We start from the raw sequence: 23,959 nt of genomic DNA on the forward strand, positions 1-23,959 counted from the left end.
TGGGAGGCTAGTGATATCATTAAATAGAGGAAACGAGGAGCAGAGCAGACCTGTTCAGAGAACAGGAAGGGAGATAGGCTTGGTTGGAATAAAACATGCTTGGATGTAATGGAAGAAGTGAGATGTGAAAATAGAATTGTATTATGAAACAAAGTACCTTAATAACTGCTATCTCTGTCAGGCATTTCCTAGAAGTTTCTGTATTTTATTAAAAACTTGCTCATAACCATTCTTTGAGCAAAGACTTAGACTCAAGTTTCTTCATGGTGGTACTGTGGCAGGTATGTAGAAAATTTTTTGTAAAAATGTGAGTTTTTTCTTACCTGCTAACCATGATATTGGAATAATAATTTAGAGCAGATTTAAGATTATTAGCTGAACCAAAAAAGTATATATTTTTGAAGCATTAGTACCTATATTTATATTGAGAAACCATTGTGTTGTTTTATTTGAAAGCTTTTACTCTGAAGCAAAAGCAGCAGGAAGTGTTTCCAAGAGAATATTTTGTGGAGCTTTCTAGGTAGATACTCTGTCTGGATTCAAAAGTCCAGCCTGTCCGGTGTTGCTCAGTGTTTGAGCATCCACCCATGAACAAAGAAGTCACCAGTTTGATTCCCCGTCGGGGCACATGCCCAGGTTGTGGGCTTGATACCCAGTAGGAGTGCAGTAGGCAGCCGATCGATGTTTTGTCTCATCCATCTTTCTGTCTCTCCCTCTCTCTTCCTCTCTCTAAAAAATCAATGAAAACGTGTGTGTGTGTGTGTATTTTTAAAGTCCATACTGTACTTGTATTAAAAGCAGGTTGTAATAAAAATCAAACCTGAAAATATTTTGTAAAAAAAAGTTGAAAACAAGCTAATGTTTAAGTAATTTTAGTTTTAAAATGAATGAGGAAAAGCTGTCCTGGGAAGAAAAATTTCACAATAATACTTAATATATTGATAAGATATTCAGAGTGATGAGTAAAAATGTCAAATGGTTGTATTGGCTAACACTGGAAAGCAACATTAAAATGTTTCAAGTAGCTCTGGATGGTTTTGCTCAGTAGTTAAGAGTTGGCCCAGGGACCAAAGTGTCGTGGGTTCTGTTCCTGGTCAAGGGCACATACCTGGTCAAGGGCACATACCTGGATTGCAGGTTTGATCCTTGGTCCTGGGTGTCCTTCTCCCCTCCCCACTTTCCCTTCCCCTCTCTCTAAAAATCATTGGAAAATATGTCCTTGGTTGAGGATTAATAGAAAAGTAGTTTCAAGTAGTTAGTGAAATTGACCTTTTAAAAATTACACTGTTTACTTTGTCTATGGTATTGAAAAAGACAACTTTAGGTTTAGAAAATAACAAGCATTTGCTGTAGTCTAGTAATAGGGAAACCTTGAAAACTAAATATGACAATCAACAAGTAATTTATTCCCTTTATAAGGCAACTACAGTAGCCTCCAATTCTGGATTTTCTTGTAATAGAAATTATTCACATCTGGGATGAAAAATACTCCTTTTCCTCATCTAAACCTGACTTAGAGGAAATAATGCTAATTTGTTTGTAAAGTATTGCTTTTCTTCTTCACCTTAAATTGTATTTTAGCTGGCAACAAAAAAGAATTAGTGAAGCAGTTGTAAGAGAGGAGATGTGGTTTAGAAGAAAGGGCAATGGTAAGGAAGGATGAAGTAGATGAGAAAAAGGGAAGTCTCACATCAATTGTTTTTTCCCCCCAATAAAAAAGCTTTACTATTTTCTAACTATGATACAAAAATATTTCTCAGTGAAAAATGCAGACAACACAAAACTATAAAATATTCTGAAGATCTTCCCAGTTCTACAGTCCAGAGAAAATGGTATATAAGCCTTAGCCTTCTAGACTTTGTCTTTGTTTTGTTTTGTTTTGTTTTGTTTTTACTAATAAAGGATCATTCATGTTGTTTTGAAACTTAATTTTTTACTTAATAGTAAACAGTGTGCTTCATCTTTGCCCCAGCAAATACTGTGTCCTAACCACTGGGTGCGGTGGATAGAGTAGACACGTTCTCTGCTTTCAGGTTAGCGACTAGTAGAGGGTTTATATATGTTAATTATGATATAGTGCTTTGAAATTGAAGTATAGGTGCAGCACATATGATGGACACAAGGTGAATTTGAGGGATCTTGCCAAACTTCTTGGAGCAATGAATGAGAAAGCTGACTTGGAAAAATTAGTAGTTGATAATTTCTGAATACTAGTCTCCCCCCAATTAAACTATCAACTCTTTAAGGGCAGATTCTTTGCTTTTCTGTTCTCCAAAGTCGTGAACATAGCAATACTCAAGTTTTTCTTATCCTAAAATATTAAACTTTGTCTTGGGAGTATTGTGATGAATGTAACGTGTTAGGTGCTGTGGGGATATAAAAGTATTGCATCCTGATCTTCGCTAGGGTGTCAAAAAGGAAATGCTTTCCTTTGGCAACATACGGGGCATCTGCATAATATTTTATATCCTTTCCCTGTTTCTGTCTAAACAAACTGATCTTTGTTCATTCTTTTCTCCTTTACTGTTTGTCCAAAGAATAGTGAAATAGTTGCCGCACATTTGGTTTTAAACTTATGTCCCTTTGGTATTTAAGAATTTATAGTAGTTCGTATTATACTTAATAAGTTTCTTCTCAGTTGCATCTGCTGTATATTCCTTAATTCTAAGATTCTTTACACAAAAAGACTTTACCTTTTTGGGTGAAGGAATCATTATCCTATGTTCAATATTTTCCATATACGTATGTGCCTTGATTGTCCACTGAAAAGTGACAGCATTTGAAAAAAATCAAGGATAGCTTCTCTGTTGAGATTCAGAATGATGATTCTGCAACACTTGGCCAATAGGTGTGGTCTTCGCATGGCTGTGTTCTAATAACCACTTCATAGTATAACCTCTAGACAATATTTTAGAATATAGAATTGCTTCAAAAAGGAAAAATGTTGACTTTTGATTCTTTCCTATTTCATATAAAAATGACCAGACTCACTCAACCCTTAAGTTTCCTGAAGAATATAGTCTTCCACCATTTTACTAGTAACTAAATTCTTAATTGAAGTAATACCCAAAATGACAGTCATTTTTTCACTGAGAATTTTAGGTTTAAAATGAAGCTAGGGTAAATTGTTACACTTATTCCTGGGCTTGTTCAGAAATATGTATATTACCAACATACTAGTATCTGTTTCAGGTGTAAAATTCATCTGCCCATTTTTGTGTTAAATTTTTATTTTGAAATAGTTATAGACTCACAAAAAGCCTCAAAAAAATATACAGGGAGTCCTTTTGTGTTCTCTTTCCTCCAATGGTAACATCTTGCATATAGTACAATATCAAGTCCAGAAAATTCTCTCGTTAGTACAATCCACAGAGTTTATTCAGATTTCACCAATTTTACAAGAACTCATTTGTGGGCGTATGTATAGTTCTATGTAATTTTATTACATGTCGATTTATGTAACCACCACAATTAAGACAGAAACAATTATTCTACCACAAGGCTGCCTTTAGAGCCACATTCCCTTTCCTACCTCTGTTACTAATACCTGCTGACCACTAATCTGTTCTCTCTGTAGTTATTTCAAGTATCTTATGTAAAAGATATCATACAATGTGTAATGTTGTAAGATTGATTTTTGCCCCCACTAATCTAATTCCCTTGAGGTCCATCCAAATTGTTGCATGTATCAGTAGTTGGGTCCCTTTTATTGCTGCGTAGTATTCCATGGTGTGGATGTACCAAAGTTTAACCACTCATGTTTCCAAGGACATTTGGGCTGTTACAGATGAAGCTACTTGTATAACATGTACCGGATTTTATTTCAACATATGTTGACATTTCTCAGGGATAAGCATCCCAAAAGTATAAATGCTGGGTTGCATGGTAAATTCATGCTTAATTTTATAAGAAACCGCCAAAATATTTTGCAAAATGACTCTACCATTTTATACCCCACTAGCAATGTCTGAGTGACCCAATTTCTCTTACATTCTTGCTAGCATTGGGTATTGTAACTTTTTTATTTTAGCCGCCCTGGTAGGTGTGTAGTGATCATCTCATTGTGGTTTTAACTTGAATTTCCCTAATGGCTAATCATGTTGAACATCTTATTTGCCGTCCACATTTCTTCTTAAGTGAAATGTCTGTTCATGTTGTTTGATTTTTGTTGTTGTTGAGCTTTGAGAATTCTCTTATACATTCTAGGCCTTTTTTGGATATGTGGTTTGCATATATTTTCTCCCCATCTGTAGCTTTATTTTTTTTATCCCCACAACAGCATCTTTCATAGAGCAAACGTTTTTACTTTTGATGAGGTCTAGTTTATCAGTTTTTCCTTTTATGGGTCATGTATTTGGTGTAAAGTGTAAAAACTCTACCCCTAGATCCTGAAGATTTACTCTTTTTTTAAAAAAAAAAAAGCTTTACAGATTTTTTTACATTTAAGTTTATGTTTTTACCTATGCTTGTCCCAATTGCTCCAGCAGTATTTCTTTAAAAGAATGTCTTTTCCCTACTGAATTGCTTTAGCACCTTTATTTAAAATCAGTTGGACTTATTTTGGTGTATTTCTAGAATCTGTTCCATTGATCTTTTTGTCTATTCATCCACCAGTACCACACCATGTTGATTATTGTAGCTTAATAGTAAGCTCTAACTTAAGACTTCATTCTTTTTCAAAACTGTCTTAGCTGTTTAGTCCTTTGCTTTTTCATATAAAATTTTTTAAAACATTTTTATTTCAGAGAAAGGAATAGAGTCATTGATTGGCTACCTCCTGCACGCCCCCTGCTGGGGATAGAGCCCACAACTTGGGCATGTGCCCTGACCAGGAACTGAACCTCGATCTTTTGGATCATAGGTTGATGCTCAACCGCTGGGCCATGCTGTCTGGGCTCCATATAAACTTTTTTAGAATAAATTTGTCTGTCTACAAATATAAGCCTTGCTGGGCTTTTAAAGAATGTTATAGATTTAGGAAGAACTGACCTTTTTAGTATGTTCAGAGTTCCAATCCATGAACATGGTACTTTTCAGCATGTAGATCCTGTACATGTTTTGTTAGCTTTATACCTAAGTTTGTCGTTTTCTTTAGAGTGATTGTAAATGGTAAATTTCATTCCAATTTGTTTTTTAGTATCAAGCAAGAATTCCACAGATTACAACTCTAAAATGTGTCCTTTGAAGCTCTGGCATTACTTTCAGCTTTCTCCTACATATGGCATTACTAGTTGTTTTAAATTTTAAGTGTAGAAAGGCTAGACTAGTCTGTTCTCCCACTTGATGTCAGATGTAGGAATAATCCCTTTTTATAACATGATTGTTATTGCTACTTGAAAACTTACAGGATTGGGAAGTAGTCTCCTTATAAATAAGGGAGTTCATGTCAGCATAAGATAACTGATTCTCGTTGTTCATTTTGCTGTTGACTCATGGTCATTAAAGGCCTCCAAATTTTTCACCTGCCCTCCATTTTCTTGCCTTCCTCTTTCACATTCAAGGATTGAGTCCATCTCAGAGTGTGCCCTCTTTCATGTATCATTTTGGTCTGGATTCTTGATTCTGTGCCCTTCCCTCAGATATATATACATACCATAAGTGTGGTGTGACTCCAGTTTCTAATGACACAAGCTTTCCAAAAGCCCAGACACCCAAAAGTGATGGGAGTGTAGAAGTAGAAAGGTGCCTCAGGAATTCTACTGGCTTGTGAATAAGGATTGGCTTGTTTAGGTGGTGTGAAAGGAATGACCAGTCTCCCCCAAGTATTGGACAGTGATATGGTATTTTAACTGAGTTTTAAGATCTTGATATTTCTACAAATGAAGAAATAGGCTCAAAGGAGTTTTGATTTCCCAAAATTACCCAGCTAAAAAAATGGGTAGTGGACACCAGAACCCTAAATTGTGTTGGTTAATTTAAGATTCTGGAGCCATACTCCAGACCTAAATGATTTCTGTGGTGGGGTAGAGGAGCAGAGCAAGCTCCTTGGGTGCTTATTTAGCATTCTAAACTTTCAGAACTGGTGATCTTTGCCTCTATATTTTGAGTACCTTTTAGTTACAATGCACGTTTGGGCAACAGATGAATAAGTATACATACAAACAACTCCAGTGCAAGATAGAATGATATACAGTAATAAGCAGTGAAATATGGGTTTTCAAAGGGAAAGGAGAGCAGGTGAGATCAATGAAGACGAAGGATTTATGACTGGTAGATGTTAGATTTTTAAATTTTTATTATATATACTCAGTGCAGTATTCATTTCTCATTTAATACGGTGGTTCACAACTATAAAGCAATTTGAGCAACAGTGCATTATTATACTTCAGATGAAAAACCATTACATGCTGACTCAATTTCTTTTAAAATTTCATTTGGGGAGGCATACAATTATAGGTCTTTGTCAATTACATAGTCTTTGTGAATTTTAAGTCAGAGTGCTTAAGAAGGATAAACATAACATGAAACTACATTTGAATCTGTAACATTTCAATGCTATTTCAATGGCTTATTTACCCTCTGTTTTGACATTCACATGAAAGAAAAGCATATCATTAATGATCCAAAGGCAAATCTGAGTGAGATGCTAGGCCTTAGTTAAATATTGTAGTACTTAAAAAGTTTAATTAAAAAACCAAAGACAAAAAGCTGTTAATAAATAGCTTACCCAACTTTAGCATAATTTTAATTTTGAAAATGAATACTGACATTAAAATCATGAAGCAAATAATATAACTTTAGAAATATTCAAGAATTTAGTCTTGCTTACAAATTTTACTTTTTTGGGTTAATAGAGGTAACATGCTTCTTAATCTCTTCTCACTTTGTGTCTATAAAAATAAAATTGTCCTCAATATTCTCTTTTCCAAATAAGGCCATTATTATATAGTAAGAAGTTACTGAATCATAGGTTTAACATCAGTGGCACAAATCATATGTAGAAGATGTAAGAAATCCATTGTTAGGTAAGTAATAAGAGTGCAATATAGTAACTAGGCATTCAGAAGAGGTAGAATTCTTAATCACAGTTTTGTAGAAAAGATGCAGTAGTTTGTATCTGTACTATTTTACTAGTTATAGTACTCTAAGTTTGCTTCTCATTTGGCAGTTAACAGAAGGGGGGGAACTGGAGGGCTCTCCAGAGGCAATGATTTTTTGGCCATTGTTTTGCATGTGTTACAACAGGGACTATTCCTGGACACCTAAAGCATTTTCTTGGCCAATGAAAGTATATGTGGCATTTATCTCATTTTTTAAAAGCTTCAGGGCAGGGAGATCTAAGTTTCTATTCTCCAAAGGGCATAAGGAGGAAAATAAATCTCTTTTTATACCATTCTGAATGTAAATAATACATGAAACCATTCTCTCTAGGTATCAATTATTGCTTAACAATTCCAGCAGTACTAACCTACAGAGGGGTTCTATACTCAAAAGTTGACTGTTTCTAACTCATATTTGTCATAAACAATACTACAAATGGGTATAACCTAAAAATTCAATTCATGATGTAGCTAAATTACTAATATTTGAGTGACTCCACAGACAACAGTAAGCGAGGCTGGCATAAACTTTAGATACTCACATATGGAGTATTCAAACTTAGGATTCTGTAGGTCTCTAATCTTACTTGAATGTCAGTATCAATAAAATGATCAGGAAAGTGATTTTATGAAAGTTATAATAAAAATTGTAATAAGTATGTATACCCAGTGCTAAACTACAGTAGGGTTTATATTACATACAATGTACCTGAATACTTAGATTATTCAAACAGAATAAAACAGTTGTAAAAGAATAAAACTCATAGCCAAGTGATGTTTCTTGTAGTTAACTGGAAATTACCTCATGATTTGTATTAGGGTTGGATCATTATGATGAGCCAATCAGATTACAGATACTAACCTAAATTCTTTTAAAATTGATTTTATTAGTCCTTACTGATTTTGAGAACTCAAAAAAGAAGATACTAATTTATGTTAGGCCCAGATCCTTTTAGCACTATTTCCTTTACAACTGCTGGTAATGATGTATCCAACTCAATAATCATGTTAAAATTAACATAACACTGTTGACAACATAAAAACAAAATTATTTCTCTCACATTTAATTTTAAAACCCTATACCTTAGTTAGGGATTAGACAGAATATGTCCCTGATACATAGCAACCTTTAGCTATTTATTCAAAGAGATAATTTGACCTAATTTTAGTCATTGTGACTTAGCATTTTAAAGAATTATCACAATGTCAGCTTTTGGGAATGTAAGATAAGTATATAAAACTAATACTTTTTGCTAATATTTTTAATTGAAATATATTTGGTTATAAAAGTCTCACAAATCTTTTTCACAGCTATACTTCTATTTACAGTAGAAGAGGGACGCATATGTAAAAACAGAAAACTTGGGTCTTTATCTTCTAAAGATATAGTGAATCCATGATTAGGTTAATTCTCCAGATGATTTATAACTTCACATATTGAAAACGTCTACAATTAATTTGTAATTACTACATTTACAATGCAACTTCTGGGTAAGATAATCTTTTAAAGACATTGTTCGGCCCTGGCTGGTGTTGTTCAGTGGTTAGAATGTCGGCCTGCACACTGAAGGGCTGCAGGTTCGATTCCCAGTGAAGGCCACGTACCTGGGTTGCAGGTTTGATCCCCAGCCCTGGGCCGAGGCATGTGTGGGAGGCAACCAATTGATCTGTGTCTCACATTGATGTTTCTCTCCCCCTCTCTCTCTCTTCCTCTCCCCCTCCCTTCCTCCCTTCCACTCTCTAAAAGTCAATGGAAAACATATCCTTGGGTAAGGATTAACAAAAACAAAAAACATTGTTCAGTCCTGGCTGTTACAGGTTCCATCCTCAATAGAGGGGAGCGTGCAGGAGGCAGCCGATTGATGTTTCCCTCTTACATCAGTGTTCCTCTCCTCTCCTCAAACCAATAAATATCTTAAAAAAAATACAAATACCAAAACATTGTTTGGTGTTGTATTTAGGCCCGTAGTTCGTTTACTTAAATCACCTATGGCATATTTGCAAATTTTTTTTTAAACTTAGGAAAATGCCATTATTAGTATGGCTTCATTCAATTATACCTATAATCTACAAAATATTTGTTATACACTTCAGTACAACTGGAGCAATAAGATTACTTGTACAGATGAAAATGAAGACTTCTTTCACATTAAAATTATAATTGTTTCACACTTATGGTAATAACTAAGAAATTTTGGAAAATACTATTAATGGTCTTGACTGTAACAACAGTTTACTGCATTTTTCTGTCTTTTTCAATATTATTAAGTACTCTGATATGGAATTTTAAGTTCTACTTTTTCTCTTATCTTCAAATAGACTTTTCAGCATATAAACTTGAATGGCTGATACCACCACCATTACCACTAAATTAACCAGAGACCAGAAGTTGACTCTATCAAAGTTGCTTTCTTGTATATTTCGATCACGAGCTTCAAATGCTCTAAGCAGAGTTTGGATATGACCACTTTTGCTTAGCCTGGACTTGATACTGTTGATGGATTCCTGGAGAGAAAGAAAATAATTTTACTATAAAAGAATGCTCGGTAATTTTAAGTTAATTTTAAAATGTGTTTCACAGTACCCTCATATTCATATGAGTTTTATATCTAAACACAATGTTAATTAAGGGACAGATGCTACTTAGATTACCTAAAGTTCTTCTATTAGGTTATGTCACAGTTCTCCTGATACATTTAAATTATTGTTTATAAATAGTTATTTAACAAAGGAACAAAGCTATGAATCGAAACTAAATAATTAAATATATTTGAGCTGGCACAGTGCCAGGAATTTTACATACATTATTTCTTTCTTAGCCCTCACAACCATAAGAAAATGACTGTTTTAAAAAACTGAACTGATAAGCTTTCAGGTATTTACCTTTATATAATGCATTGTGTGTTAATATTTTTTTCTTTGAAAATCTGGTCCAATATATTATCTAGCAAAACCCCCAATGTTTTTATCTCACAAAGTAGTGAAATTAGAAAATATTTCAACTTTATATGTCCATTCTATACACCCAGAAGTATAACCTATTTTTTATAAAAACATATTCCAAGATCACATTAATTAAACTTACCAAGATGCATTCTATGTTGTATATCTTCAGAAAAACTACTTTATAGAAGGGAAATGGTCAGAAATCATTTGAAAACTAACTATAGACTATATGAATATAAGGTAAAATTTAGTTGAGATTTCAAATGATGTCAAAGTTCTTTTGGCAAAATAAGAAAATCCAAGAAACAGATTTTCCTAGAGACTTATTTGCTTAAAATCCTTATTTAAGCACAAAATATACTCAAAGTTTCAGACTGCTATGCTAAGCCTGTAAAACAACATAATATTTATCACATGAGCATATTTGTAAAGAAATATAAGTATTTTCCAGAAAAGGGGTTCAGATCCTAAAAAAAACCATGCATAGTTCTTTTCAATAGCATAATGACAGTCATATATAAAATTATTCAAGTTTGCTATTGTGATACAAAATTTGGGGGGAGTAAATGGAAAAAGCTCCTGAAAGAAACACTATTTTTTTTAAGGGATCTGTAAGTATTTTAAGCCATATTTAAATCTAAACTTTTGGTCATTTTGTTTAACTGTGTGAATAGAGTCAATCTCTGGAGAATGCAGTGAAGTGCTAATAAGATTTATAACTACTTGTATTTTGTTCTTGTTGGCAAAAGAAACTTAAAATGGAGGAATATAGTTATATGATTGAGATTTTTTAAATGGGTGGGAAGACTAGACTACAGTGGAAGTACGGATATAACATTCCCATTTTAATTGTAAGCCAGTACCTTATCTAAAAAATGAAATGGAAGGGAAAAGGAGGAGGTAGGAGCTAGATAATAATATCTAAGTCATCTTCTAGCTCTAAATTTCAACTAAGTTTAATACACATACGAAATCATGATGAGATCAAAAATTGTCATGGTAAAAATTCATGCCAATCAAACTTTATCTTTTCAGTTTGTATTCACCGTAACACCAGTGGAAAAGGTAAGGAAACTAAGATTTATGTGCTAGACACTGTTTAAAGCACTTATATGCATGGTATATCACATTTCATCCTCACAACTCTATAGAGATACCGTCCCCATTTTGCAGGTTTGGAGACCAAGGCTCAGAGAGCTCAGTCACCAAAGAATTACACATGTGACAAAACCATTTAATATTCTAACTTAAGCAAACTGATCTTTGTCTCTTCTGATGTAATTTGATCATTCCTTTCCTAAGAAACCTCAATCAAAATATCACATTATTTTTAAAAAGTTCAGGTGATTAAGAGTATTATAACTGTTATAGTTTCAAACTTGCAATCTATAGGAATTTCTACAACAAAGTAATACATGCTATTTACAAATATCACTGAGTAAATTCTATCCTTTGGTTACATCTAGCTGTGGCTGAAGGGTTATGATCTTTCCCTCTGTCACTGGCAGTACTATTATTAAATGCAAATAGATTCTTATACATGTACATTTCCTTATGCATGTTTACAACAAACAAAGCATAAAGAAATTCAAACAAAGAAGCCATATCCTAAGTTTATACTCCTTAGTGCTAGTTTCTGATAACTGCTAGGTCTGGTTTGAGTAGTATTCCCAAATTAATCAAGTAATATCAAATTCCATGCTATAAAAACTATGATTTGGGAAAAATGCTTGTACATCTTAAGTTTTCACAAATTACTCAGTTTTATTCTATGTGCAAGTATGCTACAGATCATTACATTCTTCTGTTAGTGAACATTCTAAGGTGGTTTTATAGTTAAGAACCTGTATTCAAATTCTAGTGCTTTCTCTGGTTATGTGACAGAAACATTACCTAATCTCCTTCATACAATTTCCTCATTGGAAAGATGGAAATAATCCTGATACACTTAAGTAAGGATTACATGAGATAATGCAGTTAAAGTACTTAGCTCAGTGCCTGTCACACAGTAAGGCCTCTAGATGTTAATAATTTTTATTATTTTATTAATAGACCACACTGACCAGGATGTCTTCCAGTTTCATATCCAACATATCCGTGCCAGTAATATATTTCTTCCAGTCTTCTTGTTCTTGCTCCTGTTCTCCCATATTATCCAGGATTAACTCAAAGAAAATCACCTTCTCAGAAATTGTGCTGAATGTATTATCAAAGCAGAACATGTAGTCACCTACTTCCGTCTCTACCCTGCATTAAAAAAAGATACACCTTTAGTTATCTGTACTTACATTTCAGATAAAGGGAAAATTACAGATATAAGAAATAATGGCTTATAACAAGTGGACAATTTATTGAGCGACTTCCTTAGTATTTAAAAAAATTTATAATTTTTTGGGAAGAGGCATGTGGAAATATACAGGGGTGGCCAAAAGTAGGTTTACAGTTATAATACAAATAAAGACTATAATAAATAATAAGAATAAACTCTTTCACATACTCACAAGCGTAAACCTACTTTTGCCCACCCTTGTATATTCAAGTACTTGAAATGTGCTTGGCATTATGGTAAATGATCTTGACCTAATTTTTTGGAAAAAAACAATTAAAAACCTAGGTACATGATACCTCACAATGGACTTCAATATTTATTTATCTATTATTAAAAGTTCAATTCATATAGATATATCACTACAAACCTCCCCTTCAATTGAGATTAATCTGTAAAGTGAATTTTGTTTTATTTTCAAAAGCAATGATGGATTTTCCTAAATGCTTTCTTCCAGGCCTCCTACTGAATAAATACATCTCTGCAATACAGTTAGGGTAATACTAATTCAGTTGTCTGGAAAAATGTATTTATATATAACTCCTCATTACAATGCAGCACTAGATAAATAGGTATTTAATCTCTTTACTAACCCTGATTTCTAGGAGGACAGTATTTGTTATAAAGAGTTAACTTAAGCCTTGGCTGGTGTGCCTCAGTGTCAGAATGTCAACCTGTGCACGAAAGGTCTTGGGTCAATTCCTGCTGAAGGGCTGCAGGTTTGATCCCCAGCTTTGGTCTGGGCATGTTCAGGAGGCAATCAATGTGTATCTCTCACATCGATGTCTGTCTGTCTGTCTCCCCCCCCCCCACCCCTTTCTAAAAATCAATGGGGAAAATATCTTCGGGTGAGGTTAACAAAAAAACAAACAAAAAGAAGATTTAACTTAAAAGAAAAAAACTATTTCAATGTTATAACAGATTTTAGTTGCCTTTAAAGATAAAATTTTTGTTAAAATCTAATTTTTAAGAATTAGATTTGGCTCTAGCTGGTTTTGTTCACTGGTTAGAGCGTCTGCCTGTGGACAGAAGGGTCCTGGGTTAGATTCCAGCCAAAGGCATGTACCTCGGCTGCAGGCTCGATCCCCGGCCCTGGCTGGGGTACGTGTGAGAGGCAACCAATCGATGTGACTCTCTCACATTAGTGTTCCTCTCTTTCACTCTCTCTCCCCCTTCCACTCTCTCTGAAAAGCAATGGAAAAAAATATCCTCAGGTGAGGATTAGAAAAAATTTTTTTTAAAGTAGATTTGTAGATTTGGTGTAGTGATTAAGAGTTGGACTGCCTGAGTTTTAAATCCTGGCTTCACTGTTCACTAGCTGTGTATCCTTCCATCAGTTTACTTAACAGCTCTAGGCCTCAATTTCCTCATTGGTAAAATGATAATAATACCATGTAACTCATAGGACTGTGGTGAAGAATAAAATGTAGGAACACATGTAAAGTGCTGAGAACAGTGTCCTGGCACATCAAAAGAACTCAATAAATGCAAACTTTTATAAACTCATTTTTGTCTCCCAGTGCTTTAATGAGAGGTAATTCTATGTACTAAAGCAATAAAATACCTTTTCCCCTAAGAGTCAATATTAATTTATCTCTAAAAGAAAGGGAAAATTGGAGAGAAATAGATTGACAGAAATTATATACATTTTCTATATTCTGAAATACAAAGATGAACTACACTTTTTAGTATTTATATATTTATCAAAGAGAAAGTATAGTTAATCCCAAGTATATCAATCTAAACTGACTTTTTAAATTACTATTTCTCTATTAATAGTTTATGCAAATATATTTTCTGAGCTCTACATAGGTAAAATGCCATTTTACAGAGCACTGAAATGAATATCTTAAAAAAATTATGGTGGAGACATATTCCCACTCATTCATTCATACATGTATTCAGTATTTACTATCAGTTACATGCCAGGTACTTTGGTTAACAAAGACCAATAATTATAATAGTAGCTAGTACTTACATGTGTTATGTGCCAGGGATGTTCTAAGCATCGTATGGTAGAAAGTAAATATTTTGGTCCATCCTGCCTCCACTTAATAAATGTATATCCCTGCAGACTTATTTAACTTCTCTGAGCCTCCTTGTCTGTCAAGAATCCTTATCTGTAAAATGGGAATTAGGGAATCAAAGAATCTATCTCACAGTGGGTTGGAATAATTAACGTAGAAGCATATAAAATGCAAGGTCTAGTTTATGACAAATATTAGATACTCCTAGTTGCTCTTCTTCCTATAAACTCAGTTTAGTTTTAACACAACAATACTGAGTAATGAAAGTGCTAAAGTAAAATGAAAGGGCCAGGGAAACACCAGTGACAGATGAAAAAAGGGAAATGAGATATAAGACGAGAATATATGGCCTGGTTGTCAAACTTAAACTGAAAGTGTTATAACAAGTATTTTCTTTTTATATGGTTTTCTATGGTCAGATGTTTTACTTTCAGGTCTTCTAAAGGTCTAAAAAAGAGTGAGGTCTGAGTAAACTATTTTTACATAAACACACAAATGTATTTTACTGTTGTTTTAAAGAAGAAAAGAACGGACAAAGATGATATAGCCAGCAACTTTAGGATACATACCTGAATAATAACTTAAAGTTAAAATGGAAAGCCTGTGCTAGCCAGAAAGGCGGGCTCAAAATGCTGCAATAGATTGCATACAATACCTAAGGAATACTCATCTATTAAACCAAAGCAAGGAAAAAATTTAGTCAGGATCAATACAAAATGCCTAAAGAAAAAGATTAATGGAAAACATTCTAGTTTTTAAAAATAGACCACTATCAAGGACTATTTAAAATGTTCATATGGTATCCTGGCCAGTGTGGCTCGGTTGGTTAGAGTGTCATTGAGTACACCCAAAAGGGTTTTTGGGCTTGATTCCTAGTCAGGGCACATGCCTAGGTTATGGGTTCAATCCCCGGTTGGGGTTTGTATGAGAAGGCAGCTGATCGATGTCTTCTCTCTCTCCCTTTCTTTCTCTCTCTCAAATCAATAAGCATGTCCTCAGGTGAGGATTAAAAATAAATTAATAAAAATAAAATGTTCATAAGGAATCACTTAATACTGACATTTGGTATCAAATGTGCTAAATTTCTCTGCCCTGCAGATAGCTCACTGGTATTATTCAGCCCAAGGAATCAACTAAGAGACTGCTTACGTGTGAACTCCATCTGATTTTCTTTCTTCAGAAACTAAAGTTCTTCCTTCTGGAGAAGTAAGAGAGAAGTCAATATCTAATCCTGCTCCATCTAAAACCTGTAGAATAATACAGAAGAGAAAACATATATTACCAATTCTGAATATAAATTATATAAAGCAGATCATATGATGAAGATTTTCTTTATAAACCTAGAGGGGTAAGAAAGTCAATGGACTCATTATGGCTAGAAAGGAGCAGGAAGATCATCTAATTCAATTCCATTAATTTTTGGAATTGGTCCCTTTCTTACCAATTCCTGCTGGCTATCATGGAAATTTAGGCCTTATAGGTATTACTGGAATAATCTTCCTAAAAACAGTGCCTTAATTGGGAAGCCCTTAGAGTAAAAAGAAACACAGAAGGGAGTTCAAACTGTGGACTTTTTACTTAGGCAAGTTAGGGTATGCTATGTAACTTTTCTGAGTTTGTTTTTCTCTCCAATAAAATAAGAATTAGCTACTCCTTAGCCTAGAACTCAAGACCATGATCTGACTGTGACTGACTTCCTCCACACATTCATCTATTATTCCCCAATATGAACAACATATTCAAGGTAAGCTGTCTACTTACTGCCAATGAACAATCTGTTCCTTTACAATCCCAAAATGTCGTCCTGCTGCTGCTGAGAAGAGAGCAGCTCACAATTACAGTTTACGCCACACACTGTCTTTTCAGTGCTTTATGTGGATCAATTTATTCCTCACAACAACTCTAAAACATAGGTTGTATTATTGTTTTCATTTTAATAAAAAACAAAAAAATGGAGGCACAGAGAAATAATTTTCCCAAGATGATAGAGCAAATAAGGGGCATGGCCAAGAAATACGAACTCAGCAACCTCCCTCTAATGGCTACTCTTTTTCTTATATAACGCTCCGTTTTATTTTTCTTGGTGGCTTTAGTGGAATGATATAAAAGATAACCTACCTCCTGTGCTCTACATACTGATCAAAAGAGCTTGTTTCAAATGGCTAGTTAAATATATACAATTCTTTTTCTTCTTTAAATCCCAATGAAATGAAGAAAACATAATACAAATAATCTATAACAACACTGGAAATCTAGGAAGCCTGTTAACAGACTTGAAGAGGAAGGTATTTCTGGAAGATACTCTACTGAGCAAAGGCTATATCTAGCTACCAATATCTATTGATCTAAAAACTCTCAATTAAATGTACATTACAAACAAGTGTAATGTTAGAAGAATGAACATAGATGGAGATTAGAAATCAGAGAACTAGAAGGAGCCAAGGAATTCTCAGAACAATGTGAAAAAGTATAAATGAAAAGTAAGAGGAAAATGGTAAGACCTGTCATGAAGGACAGAGCTAAAGACTTAAAATTAACCTTCTAATAAGCATTTCAAAAGGAGAGAACCAAGATAAATGAAGGGAGGAAACTATCAAATAAGAGAATAAAAATTCCTGTTTCAAAAGATAAAATTCATTAGACTGAAAGGGTTTAATAGATGGGAAGCAGTATAAATGAAAAAAGATCTAAAAATCCTCACTTTTCCAAAGGATTTTGAAAGAACCACCTAGAAACTTCCGAAACTAGCAATAGAGAATCGCAAAATAACAAGAATTGGAACTGACATCGAATTCTTACATATAATATGCAAAAAAACACAGTGGAGGAATGTCTTCAATGTTCCCGAGTAAAACAATTACAGTATTTACGGAAGTGAAAGCAAAAAGTAAAGCCATTTTCAGATATCCAAGGACTCAAAACATTCTAAAAGAATTACTCAAGGTTATCCTCCAAAAAAGGTATCCCTTAAATCAGAAAATGAGCTATAAAACTAAGCAAAGATTTCTTTTTTTAAAAAAATATATCTTTATTGATTTCAGAGAGAGGAAGGGAGAGGGAGAGAGAGAGGTAGAAACATCAATGATGAGAGAGTCATTGATTGACTGCAGCCCGAAACCTGGGCATGTGCCCTGACCAGGAATCGAACCCCGATCTCCTGGATCCTAGGCCGAAGCTCAACCACTGAGCCACACCCAGCTGGGCGTAAGCAAAGATTTCAACAAAACTAAGTTTAAAAGATATTTTTGGTAGTGGCTATCAGGCTTAGTGAAATTGTTAGAAATGGTATTTAAGAATACAGAATCTGCCCAGCTGGGTGTGGCTTAGTGGTTGAGCATCGACTTATGATCCAGGAGACTGGAGTTGGATTCTCAGTAAGAGCACATGCCCTGTTGCCGCTGGAACCCTGGGGGTGGGGGGGGTGCTGGTGCCAGCCAATCAATGACTCTCTCATCATTGATGTTTCTCTCTCTTTCCCTCTCCCCTCCTCTCTCTGAAATCAATAAAGATATACATATAAAACAATACAATATCATTCACAATAAAATTAAAAAAAAATACAGAGGCTAACAAAAATATATAAAATACATATTTAAAATATGAATTATTTATTTAAAACACCATAATCCAAAACTAAACTCCCCCATGATTTCAATGGAACGGGATGGGCAGGTGCCACTTTCTCCTGTCTGTATGCTATGGTAATAGCGTTTCAATCCCTCAAAATTAGTCTTCTGTCTTATTTCTCAATGTCTTGTCATATGCTGTTCTTTTTACCCATCACCTTGTTCCACTCACCCCCTTAGTAAGCCTGATTCTTCTATATATCTGAACTCTACGTCCTCTGGGATGTCTTCTCTCAATTCCCAGATTAAATCAAATCCTCCCTTTAAATACTCTCATAGCTGTATGCATTTAGCCTCATAGCACTTATTAGAGTTACAATTTCACATTTATTTGTGTAATAATTTAAGGTCTGTCCCCATACAAGACTGTATAAGGGATTTTTACTCACTATTGTATTCATAGCACCTAGCATAGTACCTATATAAGTTAAGTGCTCAATAAAGATTAAAATTTTTAAATGAATGATCTGTTTTATTCATAAGATATATGTATTGGCATTTAAAAATTTTGAGAACAATATAATGTAAGGCTTGTCAGTTATCCTGAAAGCGTCCTCCTAAACCTGAAAAGAAAGGGTTAAAAATTTTCAGTTTGTTACAGTAACCCAAGTGCAGGCAGTTCCCTGAAATTTTAAAAAGGAAGACAAAAACCGGTTGTTTATACTTGTTGGAAAATTAATCATGGAGTAGGAAAATGCAAACAAAGGGCTGAAGATGATTTCTACCCTACACTCCTCTCCTACATTGTCTAGGATTATAGAAATTAAATGATTTTACTTTTCTCCCCAGTGAAAACAATTAAATAGTCAGGGAGAAAGAATGCTTTGGGGGAGTAGTTCTTTTAAAAGTGACTAAATATACAAAATATAAAGCTAAACCAAGCCAGCTATATAATAACACTAGAAGTGTAAATGTAAAAAAACCCTAACATTCATTTAATATTTACTACCTGTCAGAGATGGACTATAAACACTTATTAACTCATTTTTTTTCAAATCTATGAGGTAATTACTATTATCTCTGTTTTACAAGACAGAGGTTTAAGTATCTTGTCCAAAATCACATAGATAGTAATCGAGAGGATTTCAACCCAGGCATTTCATCTCTAGAGCTAGAGCTCTTAATCATAAGAAGTCAGTAATTAAAGTTAAAATAGATTTCCTCCCTAACACCTGGGTACATACTGAGGAATTTTTGAATAATACAAATTGTTGTCTTACATGGACCACTTTACTGATTTCCTTGCCTCTAACTTTGACCTCCTTAAACCCATCTTCCACACTGCCCAGTGATCTGACAAACATTTTCGACCCTGTTACCATGCTGCGTAAGTCTTCAAAGGCTCTTGCACACAATAAGGACAAAAATACTTAATATGGTGCACACGGCTAAGGTGATCCATGATAAAACCTCCAGACCTCTCTCATCTCTTTTTCTTTTACTCACTCTAGAATTCCGAGACTTAAAGTCTAATAAAAACTCAGCAGTTGTAACGTCCACTACATACTGCCCACAGCCACAAAACCACCCCCACTATGCATTGTCAGAACCCTCTATTCATTTTATTCTTTTTCCTGAAATGTACCCCTTTCCTCACATTCTTGTTTCACTTAAGCATCTTTCTAGATTCAAATTTATTTTCTCCAGGAATCCTTTTCTGAAACCCCAGAGAAGTGGCCCTCCTCCATTAGCACTTAACCATATACTTTATTGCAATCACCTATTTATGAGCCAATACCCACCCACAATTAACTATTTCAAGTGCCCCTTGAAAACAGGGACTCTTTGTTTTTAATCCTACCTCCCCAATTACTGGCAATGGTAACTGCTCAGTGAGTGAACTTGTAACTAGACTGAAAATTTAAAAAATGTTGATGCCTGGCTGGTATGGTATAATGGTTGAGCATCAACCCAGGAACCAAGAGGTCACAGTTCTATTCTGGTCAGGGCACAAGCCTGGGCTTGTGGGCTGGAGGCAACGATCAATGATGTTTCCCTCTCATTGATGTTTCTATCTCTTTATCCGTCTCCCTTCCTCTCTCTCCAAAACTCAACAAAAACATTAAAAAAAAAAATGTTGAGGTCTGAATTGGGTTTTACTAACTATGTGACTAGATACTTTACTCTCTATGCTTACCTTATAAATTCTAAAGTCCTTTTGGATTAAAATTCTACATAACTCTATTTTGCTTTATATGTGACAGTACCTGTTACGGAAAAAAATTCCCTACATCAACTTTAAAAAATTGACATCTGATTATAAATTAAATAACTTGTAAAAAAATTAAAAGATGAACCACACCAACGCATCTGTTTTTGCAGTGCTACCTAGAGACATCAAAATTAGCTGTGTGGAACTAACAAGATTTCTTCTAGTAAATTACCCTCTACCAGAAGACAATTCCCTATATAATATTATGGAGATTCTAAAAAGAAACCCATGGTATTGAAGAAAAGCTTACAATGCTGAATGAAAGGTTATAACGTTTTAATTAGATCTTATTTGATTAAAAAAATATGTAACTGATAAGGAAATGTACCATACATCAATAGCCCCTTTCACAATATTCCAAAATCGGATTTAGTGGTAATCACATGCTCACAATTCAAAAATCTTAACTGAAGCAATCAATGACAGTTAAGATTTATAATATCGACGTTGGGTGAGGCGCGGTGGTGTGAATAAAATGAATGTCATCATCTCGTCCAATGATAAAGGAGAACGTGTATCAGTCCTGTCTTGTGAAATTCTCGATACTTGGAGTGTGTACTGACTAGCAAAGCGATGGGGAAGTTATGAAAGAGGAAAACCACCGACATCAGCAGCGCTGGCCCTCCTCCGACGGGAGGAAAGGGGAAAACGCAGACAGTCGACTCCAGGTCCCGCCTAACTTCTCGGTTGCCGGCCCCACCGAGAGCCCAGCCTGGCGCGCCTGCGCGGCGGCGGCGGGCTTCCCGGGCGGCCCTCGCCTCTCCACCGCCCGCGACGGTCCACAAGAAGTTTCCGACCGGGTGAGAGGCGATGCAGCGAGGCTAGAGGAAGGACGCGGGCTCACCCTCCGCACTTACTTGATACTCGATCTCCAGAGAGGCCTTCAGGGGCATGGGCTGGTAGAAACACTCCTTACGGCCGGCCGGAAGGGTAAACGTGAAGTCGCTGTCCAAGGAGTGCGTGAAGCCCGCCACCCCCGGCAGCAGCGCTGAGGGCAGAGCGGCCAGGAGCAGCACCGGCAAGGGCAGCCAGATCTTGTCGCCCATCCCTGCCGGGGCGATCTCCGGCTGGAAAAGGCGTGGGAGGTGCGGGTTCTTGGCACGCAGGCTCCGCTTTTCCCTCCTGGACTCCTCGTGGTTGGGAGGGAAACCTGGAGGCTGAGAAACTCCAGGTGACGGCCGCGGCGGCGGCAAACACTCCCTCCTAGAGGGATACACCGGCCTCGCAAGCGTAAGAACTGAGAGGGCGGGACCCGCAGTCCCTTTCCGCACCCTCCTAGGTCTCGGTTCCCTTTGGCCCGGCTGGAGCACCGCCCGCTACACACGCCGACAGCCGCAGGTTCCCATGGCTTCCCCCACACCAATGGGCGCGTTGGGGGTAATTGTGGGAAATGTAGTTCCGAGCGACAGGGGCCAGACGCTCGCTCAGACCACGATCCCCGACATGCCCCGCGCCTCCAGCGGCGCTCTGCGCAGACTCTGAGCGAGGGGGAGGGGGGCGGGGGCCGGGGGCGGTGCTGCGGCCTGGGAGGTGCGTCTCCAACGGTTCCCGCGGCGGTTCGAACTCTTCGCAGCCGGGGTTCTCCGGTTCCCTGTGTGTTTTGTCGGCCAGTTCCACGCCTGGGGCCCGCGAGAGGGTCGGAGGCTTCCGAACGCCGACGAGAGCGCGACGGGCGCTGTCGTCGGACGGGTCTCTCTGCCAGCTACGACTTGGGTGGTGAGCGACTGCCTCTGGGAGGGTGGAAACGGGCCAGCGTGGGGGAGTTTTGCCCCTTTCCCTCCTGGCACCCTCGGACGCGCTCTGTCTAGTCCTCGCCCCACGCGGACGCTGCTCTGGCCGGTTATATTTTAGTAGCAAAAGGGAGAGGAAAATGTCATATTTGGCCCATTCTTCCAGATGAACGTAGGATCGCTTCTGTCCGGTTGAGCGTTCTGGATACGGAAATCTTTTTCCGCGACAGCCCGTCCTGTTACATACGGGGGTAGACACAGAGCGCGTGTTTTTCGTTGCGATGGGTGTGCTTGTGAACAGCTGCAAACGCACTGCTATCAGCCGAAAGGTGATGTAGGTAGCATGTGCTTTTCCACATACATACAGGCAATGAAGGTAGATTTTTATGACTACTGAAGGGAGAAGGACTCTTCATTTGGGAATAAATAGCCCGCTAAGAAAAAGAAAATATTTGAATATCAAATGTATTCGTTGATACTTCAGAAGAGTTTGAGAATTCTTACATTAAAATAACACGGAAGATGTTGGACATAAAACCTGATCTAGTTGAACCATGATATCGAGTGGCATTCTAGAATTTACCCATATTTTCTTTACTCCTTTTTCCTTCACCATCCTGTAGGAAACTAGAGATGCTGAAAAGATAAAGCAGAATGGGGACCTGATACACTGACTTTTGTCTGGGAGTCTTCTTAATACTTAAGCAGAAGCAAATTCGTGGAAGCAAAAGAGGGAAAAGGATTTTCTCTAAGATTACATAGTATCGTTTAATTTCCTTTCATAGTTTCTTCCATCAAGGTGAGAGTTTTCTTTTTAATCTTTCTCCTCTGTGAAATTTTGAGTACGGAATAAGTATAATATTTTAGCTGAATGAGAGGAAGGAAAGGCAGTGTAGTAATAATTTATTGCTAAATTGAGTATAAGTGCTCAATTGAGTATGTTGACTGTAAGTGCCTTACAGTCCTGAACGTAATTCACAGGACTCCTAGCTATTTGGAGCTTGAGATGTGGTCAGAATTCCAGAAGGCCGATGAAAGAGAGATGCTACAATGATAAAGGTAAATGGGATCTGAAAGAGAAATGTTATTTTAAGATTATGCAGAAAAAGGTAGGAGTAAGAGATGATAAAGTTTTCATTTGAATATTAATTATGAACAACATGGATTTTAATGTAATAATTATACATATTAATTATTAATAAAATGTGGCCTTTTATAGTGATTTTTATGTGCAGAGATATTTAGAGAATTTTGCAACCCTAGAGATACACTTCAGTTGAAGAAACAAAAGCTTTTCTTCATATATTTCTATGAGGTAACCTACCAAAAGTTATTTTGATCTTTGTGGTTGTGGTGTGAATGTGTGTGCTTTTTAAATTTTATAACCATTGCGAATGGGAGAAGGGATAATTTTTATCTGGTAATAAATTGCCTTTAAGAAAATATGAATGACTGTAATGATACCAATTTTATCAGATGTTCAGAGCTTCTAATGTGATTATATAACTTCAAACATCTCATATTGAAATCGATCTATAATGAGAAAATTGCAGTGTGACAATTAAAAGGTCTTTGGATCCTGAGGACTTCGGTTCAAATTTTGGTTCCATCATTTACAGTTTGTGTGACGTTGAGTATATTATTTAATTTGCCTTATTCTTATTTTCTTCATCTTTAACATGGAATAAAAATTCTTAGTTTACACAATTGTTTGAAAGATTAAATGTGCTTACAAAAGGGGAACTATTATAATAACTAGACCCTGGCTGTAATGAAAACTTGATTCACTGAAATTCTATAGAACTTTCCATTACGGCTTTACACTGCAGAAAAATTACTGTTGTTTTTGTTTGTTTTAAATTACCATGAAGGTTTTCACAGCATTTCGATTCCCGGTCAGGGCACATACCTGGGTTGCGGGCTGCAGCTGATCAATGACTCTCATCATTGATGTTTCTGTGTCTCTAACCCTCTGAAATCTCTCTATCCCTCTGAAATCAATAAAGATATTTTTTTTTTAAAAAGAAAAAGAAAAATAATGAGTTAAATTCT

At 36.0% G+C, this 23,959-nt stretch overlaps 2 protein-coding genes across 6 annotated transcripts in view; one reads left to right on the top strand and one right to left on the bottom strand.

Annotated features, from left to right (window-relative positions):
• Positions 1–6,209: 6,209 nt before the first annotated feature.
• On the bottom strand, positions 6,210–21,533 carry TMED5 (transmembrane p24 trafficking protein 5). Its single transcript, XM_081145288.1, has 4 exons — positions 21,035–21,533; positions 15,489–15,586; positions 12,050–12,233; positions 6,210–9,545 (listed from the first exon to the last, which is right to left on the bottom strand). The coding sequence occupies exons 1-4, from the start codon at positions 21,221–21,223 to the stop codon at positions 9,327–9,329; spliced, it is 690 nt and encodes a 229-aa protein (XP_081001414.1). The 5' UTR covers positions 21,224–21,533; the 3' UTR covers positions 6,210–9,326.
• A 194-nt stretch (positions 21,534–21,727) lies between these two features.
• Positions 21,728–23,959, top strand: part of CCDC18 (coiled-coil domain containing 18) — a 93,113-nt gene continuing 90,881 nt past the window's right edge. For 3 of the 5 annotated variants that reach the window (XM_081145283.1, XM_081145286.1, XM_081145284.1), the window contains exons 1-3: positions 21,728–21,893; positions 22,531–22,706; positions 22,889–22,966. In XM_081145283.1, coding sequence (XP_081001409.1) covers positions 22,939–22,966 — 28 coding nt within the window. In that variant the 5' untranslated portion in view covers positions 21,728–21,893; positions 22,531–22,706; positions 22,889–22,938. Of the gene's footprint in view, positions 21,894–22,530; positions 22,707–22,888; positions 22,967–23,140; positions 23,223–23,959 lie in introns of those variants that run through there. The other 2 variants (XM_081145287.1, XM_081145285.1) reach the window with 2 other exon arrangements.

The sequence above is a fragment of the Miniopterus schreibersii genome (genome assembly GCF_964146895.1).
Source record: "Miniopterus schreibersii genome assembly, chromosome: 8".
Classification (NCBI taxonomy): domain Eukaryota; kingdom Metazoa; phylum Chordata; class Mammalia; order Chiroptera; family Miniopteridae; genus Miniopterus; species Miniopterus schreibersii.